Genomic DNA, 18,366 nt, shown 5'->3' on the forward strand with positions numbered 1-18,366 from the left:
ATTTTATTGGATTGTAATAATTATTCTGAGTTTACCGTATGTGTTTCTTTGAGTAATTGTCATGACCTTATATATTTTATTAGTATTTTTTTCATAATTTTACAATTTTATAACCAAGGTAATTTTTCATTTAAAACTTTATACTTTAGCTTTTTTTTTTTTTTTTGTGTAATGATTACTTTTTTACTTTTTTTTTACTTGCCAGCACCATTTGACATGTCCATTTGACATGTGCGGCATCTTTGCACCACCATTGCCACTTGCCGAGAAATTGCTATAGGAGAAGGTTGGTAGCAAATTATTATAAAATAAAAAACAGATGAAAATGTTATCAACACTACTGTTTTCATGAGACCTACTCTCACTTTATTAAACGTATGGTATGGCCCACACCATAGGATGATCCAAACCGTCCATTAGATGGGCCATAGCCTAAATAGGTTATGCTCCAAAAATCATTTCCATAGGATGATCCTAGCCCTCCAATCTGAATGTTAGAGGGTTTATCCTAACCCTCTACAGATCGGAGGGTTATAATCAACCAATGAAAATAATTTTGGGGCATAACCTATTAGGCTATGGCCCATCTAATGGACGGTTTGGATAATCCTATGGTGCAGGCCATACCGCACTTTTTATAAAGTGAGGAGTTCCCTCGTAAAAAACAGCTGTGATGATAACATTCTCAAAAAAATTGTAAAAATACGGGTGCCCGCGGGTTGACCCGACCCGCGGGTTAGTTTTTGCGGGTTGGGTCACCCGCGGGTTAGTTTTTGACGGGTCACTGAATGTAGACCCGTGCCCGCAAATTTGCGGGCGGGCCGGGTCGACCCGCGGGCACGGGTCGCTTTTTGCCAGGTCTATCTAATTCTAGGGCGGTAGAAAAACAGTATACGGGAACAAACTCATTGTCACCGACTCACAGATGACTAAAGTACGATGTGGATATACGAGGTGGGGTCCACAATCTAGACTTAATCCTTTACGCGGTTTTTTTGCAAATTAGTCCCACATCGGGAGAGAGGAGAAAACTTGCGTGGAATTGTGGTTATATATACGGGCCGAGGGTTGATGAAAAAAATTGCCTTAAACTAATGAGTAAGGAAAACAAAGCGAACGGTGGGAGCTGTTCGCCGCGCTTAAAAAATGTTTTGCGCATGAATTTATGGAGGGGTTATAGGCTGGCCGAGTGCTGACGCTGCTTACTTTGCAGAACTCGCTCGTGCGGGCCTCCCATTAATCCCCACAAGACAACTAGTTAAATTTTATTTTGGCCTTTTTAAGTGGGCGCCCACCCCCTACTAGGGGAACGTTGCTTGCAGCCGTAGATCTTGCTTTAAATGTACGGCTAAGATTAAATACTGTAATCTCAGCACTTTGACTATTTTATTTATGGATGGTTGATCAAATACCGTGATCCTGGCCCCTTGATTTTAGGGTTTTGCATGATTTTAATGCCATAGAATATACATAATAAGGATTATCAAATGAATGGTTGAGACTTTAGATCATTCCAAAGTCAGTAAATGTTGTTCTTTTGCCCATTAATTATCTTCAATTGCCCAAAGTTGGCTATGATTGTCCAATCAGCAGAATACCTAGCCCATCCATCTAGTGATCTACCAAATCAACGGCCCTGATTAAAGTAACTATGCCGGACTCCAAAACTTAGGGCAATGATATATTCACACCCCTGTAGGATCATTCACACCACTTTATAACATGAATTGATGTTAAAAAGCGTAAAAGTCTGCCTCAAATCTAGGGGTGCAACTCAGGTCGGGTTCAACCCGAACCCAACAGCTTTGACCCGAAAAAGGGTTGGGTCAAGTTCGGGTTCGGGTTTGGCAACCCGACCCGAGTGAAACACGACATGTTTTATTTTTTTTAAAAGCTTAAAAACTCAGGTTGGGTCGAGTTCGGGATGGAAAAAAAGGGTTCCTCGGGTCAGGTCGGGTTGAACCTCCTCGGCTTGGAAATCGGGTTGGGTTCAATTTGGAAAAATGGGTTCCTCGGGTTGGCCTCAACCCAACCCGAGTTGCACCCCTACAACTCAAATCACGTTAAGGGGGAGTGAATCATCATACAGCCGGTGCGAATTTATCATTGCCCCAACTGAAATCACGTTATAGGGGGAATGAATCATCATACAGCCGGTGCGAATTTATCATTGCCCCAACTGAAATCAAGTTATAGGGGGAGTGAATCATCATACAGCAGGTGCGAATTTATCATTGCCCCAAAATTTACCTCCGTTCTTCTAGTTCCCTCTTCAGCTGGGTGTCCCAAGTAATAAAAAGGGGCGCACTTATCATTTCCCCTTCCTAAACTCACCACACCAGAAATATGAAAAACCCTCCAAAATAATACAGATTAAGATTTCAGACATCGAGAAAATGTCACCCCTCAAATCTCTACAACGAGATTACCCCATCATAGACGCTAATTTCCAACATTTCTGTGCTTCTCACGGCATTTTTTCAGGTCTGCATTTTTTTTTTTGAATGGACATTCTCCATTACTCATATACCTTATTGTTTTAACAGTTCTAGTACAATAGTAATGGTTTATTCTTGAAATTATTTGTGATTTAAGAACAATAGTTAGCATAATTCTATTTGTTACACTGGATGTTTTTGAGGCCTAAACAAGGGATTATTTGTCTGTCATTGATTGTGTTGCTGTGTTTGTGAATTTGTATTTGAGTAGCGCTTATCTTATCTTTCTACTTCCTTGTAATTGGAAATTTAACAGAGGTGTATTGGATGTGAGGATCTTGATCATCCATACAGTGGGGTCCACCCTGGATTGCCAAAGATTGCTCTGATAGGATAATCCTACCATCTAGTCAGTGGCCTGCAAAATCAATCTGTTTTAGCCTCTGTTGGCAGGCCACTTATTGGATACTTCATAGTTATGAGTCTTATGACATCACATTCTTATTGTGTAGTCTTTGATGTCGGATGATCCGCATTGGGGAACGAGCAGTCCAGACCAATTTCTCAACATCCATGTGTTTGATGCACCTCAATAGAGGTGGACCCTAGATCATTTCCTCTTTAAAACTATTCTAGATTGTAAATCATTTTAAGCTTTGAAAAATCTGGAGGGACATTTTAAGGCAGACCTTTAAACTTCAAGAAGGTATCAGATACAAGGTTTACAAAGGAGATAGAGTCAAGTTTTGAAGTGACAAATGGTGTTCTGCTCAGCCTCTCATGGTATAGTTCCTTTACCTTTTTAGAGTGCCCTCGAATAGTGAATCTTATGTTAAGGATTGTGTGGAAAGAGATGGTGATAGGGTTTCCTGGAAAATTGAGTTCAGATGAAACTTTTTTAATAGAGAAATGGACATGGTTGCCTCTCTGATTCATATGGTAGAGTCCCATTACACTGGGAAGCATGGGAGGGATAAAAGGGTTTGGATCTTATATGACTCTGGATTGTTCTCGGTGAAGTCTTTTTAGATCCGCCTCGCTTCTTCCTCCCCCTCTCTTGCATCTTTCTAAAGTTTGATCCATCTCGGTTCCACCTAGAGTTCACGCATTTGGATGGATAGCTTGCCAAAGAAGATTCAGACCATCGACACCTCCGCCATTGCCAGATACTTTGATGCAGATTGTAGGCCAAATAAGTGGCGTATTTGCCATTAGGACTTTCAAGGATTTAATTCCATATTATTTAGTTTCTAGGGCTTTTATTTCCATATTATTAGTTTCTAGGATTTTATTTTCCATGTTATTTAGAATTAGGGAATTTATTTATTTTCTATGGAATTTTAGTTTAATTGCTTATATAAAGGCCTCATGTATTAGGGATTATTAAGTTTGGATGATTAATTGAATTGATTGAGATTTCTCCCCTCTACAAGTTTCTTCTTCCTCTTCTTCCTCTTCTTCTCTTCTCCTATTCTTCACTTCTCTTCTACTATTCTTCTTTTACTTCTCCCTAAATTCTCCTCTTCTACTTCTAATCGTCTCTTCTTCTTCTTCTTTCTCCTCTTTCTTCTATTTCCCTTCCCGGTCCTACATCATACTTATTGTTGACCATTGTGCCCTTTGTGTGGGGCCATGCGAGATAGTGGATCATTTGTTTATCCATTGTAGATATGCCAGGGAGGCTGGGCCAGAATCCTTGACTTGTTCGGGATATCATGGGTGTTCCTGGCCTTCTTCAAGGAGCTCCTTGAGAGCTGATTTTTTATGCCGTGGCCTTGCAGGGGAAGTATCTTATGGAAGTTGGTGTTGCTGGCCTTTATCCAGGTGATTTGGAAAGAGAGAAATGCGTGCACATTGAAGAACTTAGTCAGGAGTGCTTTCTCTTCTTACTCAAGGATCTTAACCTTAGTTATCCTCTGGGCTAAAGTCCGTCCCACCTTTAGCCTGTACTCGGCCACAAATGTAAACTCGGCCACATATGCAAGGCATTGTTGGAAGGAGATTTGCTTTAGTAGGGAGATCGTTGAGACTGTCGCCTCTAGATGGCATCTCCCTGACCCAGGATGGTTAAAAGTAAATTTTGACGGTTTGAGATTGCGTAATCCCGATTCGGCAGGAATTGGAGGGCTCCTCAGGGATGAAAACAGCCGCACCAAGTGGTCTTTTTCTGGTCCGATAGGCATTAGGGATTCAAACAAGGCAGAAGTCAGGGCAGTCCTTCAAGATATTAGATTTCTGGAGAGTACTGACTTGGATAACCTTGTAGTGGAAGGAGACTCTCTGAATGTTATCAGGTGGCTGGATGGGAGATCTCCTCTTCCTTGGAGATTTTTAGAGTTCACTGATGAGATATTTGATCGTGTGGAAGGTCTCCATGTTCAATTCCATCATGTTATGCGATCGGCGAACGAAGAGGTGGATCGGATATCTCGGGGGGGAGAGTCCTGTGCAGCTTTAGAGATTTTTGATTTTCTTCCCCCATAGTCTCGTAAAGCTTCCTTGTGTTGGTGTTTCCTTTGTATTTTTCTATTTTTTTTGAATGGTCCTTTGTATTTTTCTATCATTTCTTTGTTCTCTATCTTGACCCGACTTGCTCAGTCAGGTGCTTTTATTAAATATTCACTAGTTCAAAAAATCCATTCAAATCCCATATTGTTCGGATCAGATTCGGAGTGTTCTTTGTATCCTACTTTCCGTGTCACGGTTGCGATCCATTTCAAATTGGATAGTCCATCGGAGTGTCCTAGTCGGTCCTAATTACATTGTACACAGTTAGAATTCTCAGAAGAGGACGAGAGCGAGGGAGAGTGTGAGCCGCAGTGGCGGTGGCTCAGTGGGTTAGGGGCTTAGGGTCAATGGTTATAGAAGGAAGCGCAGAGGGTGTCTCGAGACTTGAGGGAAATAGCAACAAAATACTAAAATAGGAATCGTTCGAAAAAAAATACATATGCTTTATTTTTACTAAAATACCCCTGAAATGATACTTAAAGTTACAAAAATTGGTGCGTATTTTCATAAATAGTATAGTAAATTTGGATTTAGGACTGTTGGGCTTTTGTTAGTTTCTTGGATCTGATTGGCAATAATTTTGGATCCTCTGATAGGTATCCAAAATGTGTCCATGGGTTCTGGTAATGTGTACACCCTGTTAGTTGAACTTCAGATTCGAATGGTCCGTCAGATCATCTAGGTCCATTGAGCTTTCCAAATGTGTACATAGCTTATTGGACCGCTAAGCCCTCTCCATCTTCATATGTGATTTCGCTTTGTAACACTTTGGACTATGTGCATCTTCATATGCTATCCACTATTTAAAGAACTCCCTCACTTAATCATGGACTCATTCGAGTTGATTCTGTTTTACCTTGGCTGAGTTGTCATCTTAGTCGGAGTTTGACCCTATCGAGTAGATCAAAAATCTCCTTTGACTTGCTCCGAGTTTATAAAAAATGATTGTGCCAACCATTGACTCACCCGAGGCAACTTGGTTTTACCTTTTTGAATTATCGTCTGAGTCCAAGCTTGTAAACACTGATTAGAAGTATGATACTGTTTAAAGATTTAGTATGTGGTTATGCGTATTATTCTATACATCAAGTATAGAATATGTATTATACGGAAAAAAGAAACCATTACTAGGATTAGGAAGTTAGAAAAGTGAGGAAGTAATGCATGTTTTCACTAAATGGCACTTGGATGTTGGCATATATATCTAGAAAAGCAGAAAGCAAGGTTCATGATTTGTGAATCGTTAGAACTGCATAGAAACAACTACATTTAAGAAAATCCTAACATTTCTCTAGGTTCTATGAGGTTGATCCATACAATGGGGAAAATGTGTGTTTACCCAAATTTCATGGGTTTGATAAACACCAATATGGTCACATTATCTGCTTAATTATGGGAAATGGCAAACTAACGTGTGGAGGCAATAATTATGCCTCTATCTGCAAGTGCAACCGCATACAAAATGCAAGGGTGCCAACTACGAATGCGTTCATGACAACAATGATCATCCTACCATTTTCAATCTATGAACTAGTGTTTAAAAACTTCTTCACTCGACTTGGAACTCACCTCCCTTTTATCTTGGCCGCATTCCGCATTGCACCGCATCTGCATTCCGCATTTTGCCCTACATAGTCAATAAAAAGTTAAAAACTCCCTTGTCTCTCCCGAGTTATGACTGCATCAACCGCTTCAACCGCATCCTTGGCCGCGTCTGCATTGAGTCGACAAGGATTTTTCTTGGCCGCGTTCCGCGTCATATCCGCGTTTTTAAACACTGCTATAAACTAACCATACCCCCATGACAGATGCTAATCTTTAATTGACTCACAGAAGCATCAAGAACCTTAATCTAGACAAGCCAAATACAGGTTCTCCTTTTTAATGACCAAGCCTACTGGTACTTTTGACACCGCTATATATTGTAGAAGGGACTAGTATTTAGATCATCAAGATTAGCATATGGAACACCGCTACCAAAACAAATGGGCCATCAAAACATTTTTGATCCAGGTCTCAAGAACCCCTCTTCCTTGGACTCATAAAATTTTCCAACGCACCAAGAATTAATTTCTTTGTGTTCTCTTTCACTATCCTAATGAAACAATATTGTTTTCTCAATTTGGTTTTGCACCATGGTTAACATCAATGATGTCCTAAACACATTTGAATCACATAGCGTAGTTAACCTACAAATACAAGTGAGAAATGAAATGGCCCCTTAGATAAATAGTAAAACTAATAGCATTGCAATAGTTTAAAGCATGGACACTCACAGCATAGATCATTAAATTTGAACCTCAATGGTGGTCCAAGATTCTTTTTGCCACTCTCAGTGTATTGGTGCTTTCTACAAGATACCTGTTGCGACTGTTAGAACTTAGAAGGATAGTAAAGGTTCAGTGGGACTTGTCATGGATGGGTGGGATGGGACTAATGGGAAGAAAAGGTTGCATTTTGATGGCTTACCATGACTCTTGTAAGACTATCCCTCAAAAACCTAAATAAAAAGGTCTATAGGGCTAAAGATGAGAGGGATGGAGGGTATTTGGAGCTGATGAGTTTCACCTTCTTAACTTTATTCTCCTAGGTGAGTGTTGGAGGGTTTTTATCGCTGTAATATTGAGAAGGTAATATGCAAACAATGCATGGTTTAATGGGAAGTTGTGATCCTGGTCCTCATGCTAGGGATCAATCCTTGGTGATCTGTCCTCTTCTCAGGTTTCTTCACTTTCGGGCTGTTCTTAAGCATGCCTATGTGTCTCAATGTGATTACTTGCGCAGTATGGACTGTTTCCGATGTTTAACAATTTGGGGATGGACCTTAATGGGGGCCCATGTCTCTTTTGTTCACATGGCTTGCCATGCAGATCAAATTCTCGCTGCTAATGAACTTGTGAAGCATCAATTGCCGGATTTTGATCAGTTTTGTCTTTATGAGTTGATGCCTTTTTTTATTGCAGGCTCCTCTTTTTTAACAAGATTGGGCATTCTTTTGTACTATTCCTGATCAAGTTTGCATCACTGCTTCATTTGTTTTGAAATTACAAGAGATAGATTGGGGAAGCTCAATCATAAGATATAGATTTGTGGGCGGGGGTGTTGGAGGATAGATTAGGGAGAGAAGGATTGCAAAGGGACGACGAGTGGTTTTTAAGAATGTAGTGGTGTAATCTGTAATCAGTTCGCTGCTGTGAATAAAATTTTACTATCACCTTTCAAAAAAAAAAGAAGATGTACCTTAGCTGGTTTAGAATTCTATTATCTTTGTTGGTATTTTGAGTTTTTGGCTTGAAATGAACCTTTTTTTAATGCTGTGGAGTTTGATGTTGGTCGTGTGATCGAAATGACTGGCAGATGTATAGTGCAAGTTTTTTGGGCAGTCCTGCTTTGAAAGTGTTGGACACGTGCAACGTACTTCAGATTGGTCGAAGATTTTGTTGGAGATTCATGACACTATCAAAGGCTGACTGTTGTGCTTTGATAAAGCTAAATTTTGATGGAAGTGTTTTTTTTTTTGAATGGTAAATTTTGATGGAAGTAGCAATGGGATTTATGTGATTGCAGATGTCACTGGAGTTGCTTCCTTGGTAGTTGGGTGTGAAGATTGAACTCTTTATCTCACTGATATACACGTGAGGTTATCACTGCTGGGTAAAAGGTTCAAACTTCTAAAGCATTTTTCTTCTTCTTCTGATTGTGTCACTTATTCTCAAATGTGCTGGCCCTCTTGGTTGTAAAAACTAGTGGCTTAGGCAGAGCCCCTTCATTGAGAACTTCATATATATTGTTTTTTTCAGTGTTTATATGGATTGAGGGGACTACACTAACCACTTAACCAGTGATTGAAGGGGGGCTCCCCCTTGCTCGGAAGGTAACAGTCATTTTGGCAGATGTTAGTGACATGACTCATGGTTTTTCTGGGTTAGTTGTGAATTTGCATATTGTATTTACAAAAAAGTAAGAAGTGCATCCCCATGCAGATGTATAAGTATAGAACATTCTTGTGAACAGTAATATTACACCATATGTGCTTTATATGGTTACGCAAGCCAGATATATATTTGTTTTTGAATGCCAATTTGCAGACCAGAGTTGAAGTTCGCTTAACATAAGTTGACCATTCTAAACCCAAGCAATTCAAGTAACTTTGTTTTAATCCCAGTATTAATTTGTTATTTAAGGATGTTCATTTTTTGCAGTGGAGGATTTTCTACTCCATGACCTCTACGTATTAGTTGCTTTTGCGGAACGTCAGGCCACCTCGAAAGAATTGAAAGAGGTTAGTGTGGGTGTGAATCTATGTTAATCCTAGTGAAGCACATGTTTACATTTTTGTTACATGCATCCTTAACAGGTAATTATAAATTGATAGTGTCAGACAGAAATACAATGCAATAGTAAAAAGTCATTCCATTTTCTAATGGTTATTCCATTTATCATGGTATCAGAGCTTCATGGTGGAGTTCTTTTCTGTTGTTGTTTTCTTTGGAGTTTCTGGTGTTGCTCTTGTTAGCCTTATGATATGAAGGTGGCTGGTTCATGATCATTGTCTACAGATCATAACAGAGCCTTCATTTTCACCAGTCCATTTTTTTTTTTACACTTCACAACAGCAACATCTATATTTTTCTATACTGATTTCATGGCCAACGACAGCGTTGTGTCTTCATCTACTACTCGATCTGAATCCCGAAGCCGAACCTATTTCTCTGAAACGGACCATAATGTCAATCCGTTTTTTTTCCATCACTTGGATAATCCAGGAACATCGCTGGTAGAAATTGCTCATAGGTGACAACTATGCGACTTGGTCTCGGGCGATGGAGATGGCTCTCGGTGCCAAATATAAGCTCGGATTTGTCGATGGCTCACTTCCCAAGCCTAAACCAACTTTCGCTTCTCTCCCGCAATGGAATCGTTGCAATCACCTGGTCCTATCACGGATCCTTAACTCTATTTCTCCGGAGCTTGCCAACAGCGTTATCTATGCAGAGACAGCCCATGATGTTTGTGTTGATCTTCATGAACGTTTCTCCCAACATAATGCACCCTGAATATACCAACTGAAACGATCCATTGCATGCCATCACCAAGAGAACACTTCTGTTGCTGCTTATTTCACCAAACTGAAAGGATTTTGGGATGAGTTGTCGTCATATGCCTCTTTTCCTACATGTTCCTGTGGCGTGATCAAAGCCATCAATGAGTTTCAACAGAGAGAAATGGTGATGCAATTTTTAATGGGACTGAATGAATCCTACAATAATGTTCGGAGCAATATTCTTCTTATGACACCATTGCCTACCATCAACAAGGCAAATATACAAGATTCCCATAATAGGCATGGGAGTGGATTTGGTCATATCCGAAGATCTCTCAAGGATGAGAGAATCATATTTCTTAGCCAGCAGAAATACACGCTAGAAATCGTCAAGATACAGGAATGCTAGGTGCACGAACTGCTGATTTTCCTATGGAAAAAAACATCTTAAACTATCCTCCTCTGTCGGAACACTCCTTCAAGATCCGGGCCACTATCGTCGTCTTGTGGGTCGCCTAATTTACCTCACAATCACAAGACTTGACATTGTTTATTCGGTCCACATACTCAGTTGTTTCATGAGCAATCCATGAAAACCACACCTGGATGCGGCGATGCGTCTCCTACGCTACCTCAAAGGGACTCCAGGACAGGGCATTCTTCTATCTTCTTCAAGCACCTTGCAACTCAAAGCTTATTGCGATTCCTACTGGGCTAGTTGTCCCATGACTCGCCGGTCTATCACTGGTTATTGTACAATGCTTGGAACCAATCCTCCATCTTGGAAATCTAAGAAACAAAACACCCCCTCTCGCTCTTCCGCTGAAGCATAATACCGAGCAATGGTGGATACAAGTTGCGAGCTCATATGGCTAAAATATTTACTTAACGATCTTGGCATTCCACATCATCAGCCCATGATCATGTTTTGTGACAACAAGACTGCCTTACACATCGCAGCTAATCCGGTATTCCACGAACATACAAAACACATTGAGCTGGACTGTCACCTTATTCGTGAAAAGATTCGATCTGGACTTATAGCTACTGCTTATGTTCATACCTCTCAACAATTAGCAGACATTTTCACGAAGCCTTTAGACAAAGAACAGTTCAAAACCCTTGCCAACAAGTTGGGCGTTCTCGATGTTCACGCTCCAACTTCAGGGGGAGTATTGTGATTTGAGATTTGCTAAGGTCCATCGCAAAAGGCTTTTCGCCGCTGGTCTGTCGTACGTCAGACCAGCCACCTCGTGAATGGAGACAAAAGCACGCTAGCAATTCCCTTCTGATATTGGGATGATTCTCTCATCCTTGAGAGATCTTCGGATATGACAAAATCCACTCCCATGCCTATTATGGGAGTCTTGTATATTTGCCTTGCTGTAATGAATACCTTTCCACTGCCTATTATAGAACCTTGTATATTTGCCTTGCTGTATTGAAAGCCTTGCCTAATTCTTATTCTTATCACACCCTTAATCAAGGGATTTTGAATGTTGTAATCGGCTATATATGCCTGTTGTAACCATGAATGGAGATGTACTGAGAAATACAATGCAATAGTAAAAAGTCATTCCATTTATCAAACACTTTGCTAGCACTGTATGTTTTCTAGTTAACAGTATAACCATTTAGCCCAATATTTATGAATGATTTAGCAAATTCAGAGTCATCGAATGGATTTGACTTTTGAGCACCATTCCCATTTGTAGTCAAATGTGGTTCAGTAATTTATGTTGTATACCTTTACTTGAAATTTTATTTTAAAAAGTTGAGTGCTAAATTTTACCGTGGATTTGAATTTGATAGAACTAATTTTATGGTATGCAAATAGGGAATCACTCAAGTTCTATCCATCATAGACAGTCAGCACAAACCATGGTCAAATGGAATGGAGTTGCTACAAGATGCTCAATGGAATAAGCATGTTCTTTCCACTGGTTGTGAAGGGTATCTTGAACATCTAAATCTGATTCTCTTACAACAGTAGAAAATATCTTACAATTAGCTTTGTCTCATTAATGTTTTGTTGAGATATGAAAATATGGTGCATCTTACCAAGTGGCGTTGATGGGCAGGATCGATTTCCTTCTTCAGGGTGGATTACGTCAGGGACAGTTGACAGAATTAGCGGGGCCTTCGTCTTCTGGTAAAACACAAGTAAGAAATTCCATTCTTTTGAATTCATTTGGCAGCTTTGCAAGGATTATTCTTCATGGAGAATTTAGCATTCTCATGAACTCCATCATTAACTGGTCATTTGGGCGGTTGGTCTCCATTATCCCAATATATTTATCAAGATGTATTTGTATTTAACGAATAAAAACCAGTTCTCTATTAACCTGCTTTGTGACCACCGATACTTGCTTAGTAAAGTAGGATTAGTATTCTGGGTGTTATTTGTTAAAGTATAAAAGAAAAATAAAGCCTTTCTCTAATAGCTTAAGCTATTGGAGAAGTTTGGTTAGTTAACATGGTATCAGAGCCAAAGGTCTCAAGTTCAAACCTCCCGGATAGCGAAAATCCACATGCAATGGTCAGCCCAAAGTGGGACCGCATGTGCCACGTGTTTGCCAAGTGGGCCACATGTGCGGGGGAGTGTTAAAGTATAAAAGAAAAATAACGCCTTTCTCTAATAGCTTAAGCTATTGGAGAAGTTTGGTTAGTTAACATTATTGATCCACATTATACATATGCAGGTTTGCTTGCAAGCCGCTTCACATATTGCCTACAAGTACATGGGAACTGTAATGTTCTTGGACACTTGCAATTCCTTTTCCTCCAACCGCATTGCACATATAGTTAGTCAGCTTTTCAGCCCTACAGTTAACAAGGTCAAATTCCACCACTCCTGGTTTCATTGTTGACCTGATTTGTATGATTTTTTTCTTTTTAATGTCTAAAACTTCTCCTTCTAGTGCCAATATTGATTGAATTTCTTTTTTTGTTATTTTCCATACACAGGTCAAGGAAAGAAGCTTTGAGAGTGTCCTGAGCAGTATATTTTATCAATCGGTATTTGATATCTTCACACTGTTGGATATACTGCATCAGCTAGAATTCTCGTTAAGATCCCAGGTTTTTAACCAAAAAGCTCTGCAGAACATTATTTAAGAAACTAGTATCATGTGATTGATTACTTAGGCATTGGGAGAGTTGGTTCAGGTTAAGAGTGAAGATAATAGGATGCACTTGCTGGTTATTGATTCGATTTCTTCCCTCATCTCCCCAGTCCTTGGAGGCAAAGGTTCTCATGGTAAGCATCCTTGTCTCCCTTATCAGTGAAATATTTTTCCTTTCTTGGAAACTTCTCCCAAATTAACTCCTACCATGAAGGTCTATAGTGTTGATATTTGATATGGAAATGGAAGAAATGAAGGATGCCAAACAGTCATGGATATGGCTTATCGGAAGCTAGCAGCTGGATATTATAATGCAGTTGTTCTATTACAAAATCAATACCATATTTTATTTTCATTTACATGAAAATTATATAGCATACCACTTTCATTTTATATAAGTGGACCTAGTCTTGGTTGGGGTGGGGGGCGAGGTGAGGCAGGGATATTTTTTTAATGTTGACGACATTGATTTTTTTATCTTATGGTAGCATGGTTTCTTAATGGTATTACAGTTATTTGAAGGAAAAACCTTTTTCTGTTTTCAGATATTCATATTATATTTATATATATATATATATATATATATATATATATATATATAGAGAGAGAGAGAGAGAGAGAGAGAGAGAGAGAGAGACAAACACACACATACACACACTAACCATGTTTCTTTCCATCGTTTTCTTTCCAAGATATTTTTATTGGAACACATTTTCCATGGAAAATTTTTATTTGGGTTTTTTCTATGGTAGATTCTTTTACACCTAATGCATATCATGTGTGGGGCACATCATTTTACAACCCATGTTTTGATATTCCATGGAAAATTTTTACTAGAATTTGTTCTATGGTTATTTTCTTACACCTCATGCATAGGGTGGGGCCCATCATTTTCCAACACATGTTTTGATAAGGTGTGGCCCACCATTTTGCGTTAGCATGGGTGGGGCCCACGATTTTACACCTCATGTTTTGATATGGTAGGGCCTACCATCTCTACCGGAACGAGCATATGGTCTGACCCACCATTTACACTCATGAGTGGGCCCACCATCTCCACCTAAATCCATGCATAGTTTGGGGCTCACCATTTTACTCTATATTTTGATAGGAACAGAGGGAGCAATGGAACCCACCATGAATTGGTATGGGTCCCATTGACTAACAGAGGGAACAATGGAACCCCCCATGAATTAGTATGGGTCCCATTGACTGCACCAATGAACGGCTGAAATTCAATTACCGTTGGAGTTTCCAAATTGGGAGGACTAACTGAACTTCTCCTCTCATATATAATGGAAAAAATTGATGCTTTATGTATCCAAGTTTACGTGGAATTTACTTATTTCTCCATTGATTTCTTAGGCACTGCATATTTTGCATTTGCTTGACAGCATTGACGTAATACACTGGTGCAAGAAACATTTATCTTCATCTAATGGTGGGTAAATGCAGGACATTCTTTGATGGTATCGACTGGTTTACTTCTGAAGAAATTGGTGCACGAATATAATCTCTCTGTATTGGTAAGTCAAATGCTTTTGTGCTTTAATTATGAAAAATGATGTTGCAGCAAGCATTTGCATAGAGAAGACAATCTTAATACATCAGAAAAGGTCAGGCGATTCGCGCAGACTTAAGCATACTTGCTCCTCATTGGTGGGATTGATGGGGACCTCGTGACATGGGACCGGACCCTGTATTGTCATGGGTTCCTTTGATCGCACCAATGAGAAGAACCTAATTGGGAAATAAGCTCTTTCATGGTAGGTGTCACATGCGATACATGGAAAAATGCATGTTGTGTACAGTATAACTGCTTTTCGCTGCGAGAATAGATGCGTTACATTTGGTTGAGTTATGGTGGGACACATTTTGCAATGAGTGAACACTTATGTGCGCATCTTATGCATTATGTCTATGCCAAGTAGATTGCAGAAAACCATGATTTTGAATGTTGCTTTCGCCTTTTGTCATTTTAGTTCGTTCCACGGCATACTGAATAGGTACAGTTTAAGAGGTTATTATCAAATCAAGGTGTCATTGTTTTTTGTTAAAGTATAAAAGATAAATAATGCCTTTCTCCAACAAATCCAACAGCATAAGCTTTTGGAGAAGTTTGTAAGTTAACATGGTATCAGAGTCAAAGGTCTCGAGTTCAAACCTCCCTAATAGCAAAAATCCACAAGCGATGGTTTGCCCAAAGTGAGACCACATGTGCCACGTGTTTGCCAAGTGGGCCACACATGTGGGGGAGTGTTAAAGTATAAAAGATACATAACGCCTTTCTCTAACAGCTTAAGCTTTTGGAGAAGTTGGTAAGTAAATATTCTTAAATCAAAATTTAATATTGTATCCTAATATTTTAGCTTATGATTTGTGGACACGGACCCCAAAGTCGCGTGTTGAAACGGACACGGAGTGTCAGACACGACAAACCCCGAAAATTTAGAAGCAGGGACATGGTTAAAATACAAAGTATATATAATTATGATTTGTGGATAAGGATTCGTGTGTCAAGTTTCGACATGGATACGTGGTGTCTGACATGGAAACCCCTAAAAATATAGAAATGGTGATACGCCCATGCACGTATATACATATAAAGTTACTGATTATTATCATAATTTGCAACAATATACATACAATATTCATTTGACAAACTAATAAATCTTAGGATTAATCAACTATAATCTAAAACAAACATGAGATAATCAAATAAGAACGCATTCATCAATTTACTCTAGTTCTCTTCCTTCTCCAATATGCAGGGAAAAAGGGAAACCAATAGGAAACAATGAAATATGATATTAGAATAAGAGTTCTTTAGGGTTTTAGGTCTAGCATAGGGGATTTTTTTTTTAATGATAGCCGAGGGGATAAAGGAGGAGGGTTGGCGTTAGGTTGGTAGCCTGTATCAAGCCAGGATAAAGGAGGAGGGTTGGCGTCAGGCTGGCAGCCGGCCGTAAACTTTGCCACTCATCTCTGAAATGAATCCTATAGAAAGTGAAATTTTTCTAAAGGATTCATTTAGCCGACCCCAACTAGTTTGGGACAAAGGCTTTGTTGAGTTGAGTTGAGTTGTGATAGCAGAGGGGATATAATAGAAAATATTAGTTAAAGAAGAGTTTATAATAAAAGAAGAGTTAATAATAAAAGAGGTAAACACAATATTCAATAATAAAACAGAATGTCACTCTCGACATACTACAAAAACTTGTCGACACGCCCACATTAAGTGACACTTCTAGCATTGCATTTAAAAGTGTCGAAAGGAGTGTTGACATGTGTGAACACATGTGTTGTGTCAGCAATAAATTCAAATGTAGTTGTCGGCGCACTGTACATATGGCACGTGGTGTGTGTTCCCGTGAACTTGCCTGGTGACGTTCCGATCGAATGATCCTAATTCCATCTAAAAAAGGTGCTCTCTTTGGCATTGGTGTAAAAGTTTGGTATTTGACATTTAACAAGACTTGATCGAGGAAATGCGATCTTTCTTGTGTTAAATGTTGAACCTTATAAAGTCTGGTTGTATCCCACATTGTTAATGGCCTGGAGCACTGGTCCCACATTCCATGTCTGGTGGACCAGGACTGTGTTTTTTTTGTCCTAGTTTACTTCAGTGTTTAAAAAGCAGAACTTGGCCAAGTTAAAAATGACTTGGGCTATCCAATGATTGCCACAGTCAATATTTTCTTAACTTGGGCAAGTCAAAGGAGTTTTTGATTGACTTGGTAGGAAAAAACTCGGCCTCAGGATGAGAACTCGGCGTAGGTAAAACGGAGTCAACTCGGGTAAGTTGATATTCAACACGCGGAGTTCTTCAACAATGGTTTGCTTACTGGGACTGGCATTCCTTTAGCATGTATTCTAATATTGGATATGATTTGTGCTCATGAAATCAAGGTGACCAATCACACAGTTGGTGGAGAGGGAGGAATCTCTAAGCCGGCCCTCGGCGAGACATGGAAGACCATTCCTCACGTTCGGTTACTGCTGTCTCGAGAACCTGGGAGCAATGTCTACAATGCAACTGTACTGAAACACTCATGCATGGTAACAGAATTTTGCTTTGGTTGTGAATTCTACCACTGTTCAATCAAGATTGAATGATTGATAAGAATTGGGTCCCAGTTGTTTTAACTCTTTAGAAGGTAGTGGGATCGAGTGGGACCCACTTCCCATTATAATCTACAGAGTCATAGCTAACTTTCAGTACATGATTCCGTTTGTATGTTTTTTCAGGCATCTGGCCGGACAGAGAGGTTTGTGATTCACAACTGAAGGTAATATCAACACAGCCATTCCTTTTTGTCTTGACGCATTAGCAGCGCTCTTGGCTTTTGTATTATGGGGAAGTTCTCATCTTTAACAAGAAAGATCAGGAAGGAGTAAAAAGACAAACACCTTCATGACTTTTAAGAAAATCTAAAAAGACTGGGAAATCTCTCTCTGCCTATTCTCTTACACTTGAAATAGAAGAGTCTTGTTTTGTAATGATACATTGTTGCTTTGATGTCAAGATTGAGATCATAGAAGGTGAGCAACAGGAAAATATCCCACTGTCATAACATGTGCATTTTGTTGTACTTGGGGGGGTTTGAAGTAGCTTCCCCCCACTTGGTTGGACCACTTTTTAGTACATGGAAATGATTCCACCACTAGAAAGGTGAGAAGTAGAGCAAACAGTGGAATGTGAGAAACACATGTTTCATCATGGTTTTAGGCTTCTCTGTTTCAATCCTAATTCTTAGTTTGTTTCATTTTGACACCATATTTATATTTTCTGAACATGGTTCAAATCTTCAAAGGGTGAGGGATAAAGAGAAGTATGGGTTGGCTATTTTGCTTAAAGACGTGTATGGGGTTAGAAAAGAAAAGTGACAGGGGTCCTAAATGTAGGATTATATTTTTATAAACATGCTACATCTTTTATTTAAAGGAAATTTATTTAACAATTCTAGGTATTTACATTTACCCATCTTGCCAGTTGCCACTTTGGTATACACAAAATATTAGTTTAATAATTGCAATTGAATTAAGTGAGTATTTCGAAGTGATATTCAAGTCAATCAAACCTAATATGGGCAACAAATGAGATGTAATCAAATGTAAATAAAAAAATTTACTGTGGAAAAGGCCAAAATTTCTATGAAACTTATGTGGGGATCCTTAGGGGTTTATTTTTTTTCTTTTTAAATCTTTTTAGTGAATGCAACAACCGAGAGAAGATTTCTATGTTTTTGGA

General features: G+C 39.2%; 1 protein-coding gene and 1 non-coding gene across 2 annotated transcripts; both read left to right on the forward strand.

The window, feature by feature from the left end:
• The first annotated feature begins 1,081 nt into the window (after positions 1–1,081).
• On the forward strand, positions 1,082–1,235 carry LOC143849209 (U12 minor spliceosomal RNA). Its single transcript, XR_013235589.1, has one exon. It is a non-coding gene; the product is annotated as a U12 minor spliceosomal RNA (small nuclear RNA).
• Positions 1,236–2,296: 1,061 nt separating this feature from the next.
• On the forward strand, positions 2,297–17,776 carry RAD51D (DNA repair RAD51-like protein). The gene is made up of 10 exons (XM_077357106.1): positions 2,297–2,484; positions 9,149–9,228; positions 11,828–11,943; positions 12,072–12,153; positions 12,693–12,827; positions 12,958–13,071; positions 13,159–13,249; positions 14,571–14,641; positions 17,025–17,174; positions 17,364–17,776. Exons 1-10 carry the CDS (start codon positions 2,397–2,399, stop codon positions 17,400–17,402), a joined length of 966 nt encoding a protein of 321 aa, XP_077213221.1. The 5' UTR covers positions 2,297–2,396; the 3' UTR covers positions 17,403–17,776.
• The last annotated feature ends 590 nt before the right edge of the window (positions 17,777–18,366 follow it).

This window comes from Tasmannia lanceolata, unplaced genomic scaffold, assembly GCF_043159265.1.
Source record: "Tasmannia lanceolata isolate RefF3 unplaced genomic scaffold, GAP_Taslan_0.1 ptg000016l, whole genome shotgun sequence".
Lineage (NCBI taxonomy): Eukaryota > Viridiplantae > Streptophyta > Magnoliopsida > Canellales > Winteraceae > Tasmannia > Tasmannia lanceolata.

Coding starts and splice junctions, on each gene's coding strand:
- RAD51D (XM_077357106.1), top strand. CDS start 2,397: ATGTCACCCCTCAAATCTCTACAACGAGATTACCCCATCATAGACGCT. Junction 13,250..14,570: donor TGGAGGCAAAGGTTCTCATG/GTAAGCATCCTT, acceptor GGGTAAATGCAG/GACATTCTTTGATGGTATCG. Junction 14,642..17,024: donor AATATAATCTCTCTGTATTG/GTAAGTCAAATG, acceptor CATGAAATCAAG/GTGACCAATCACACAGTTGG.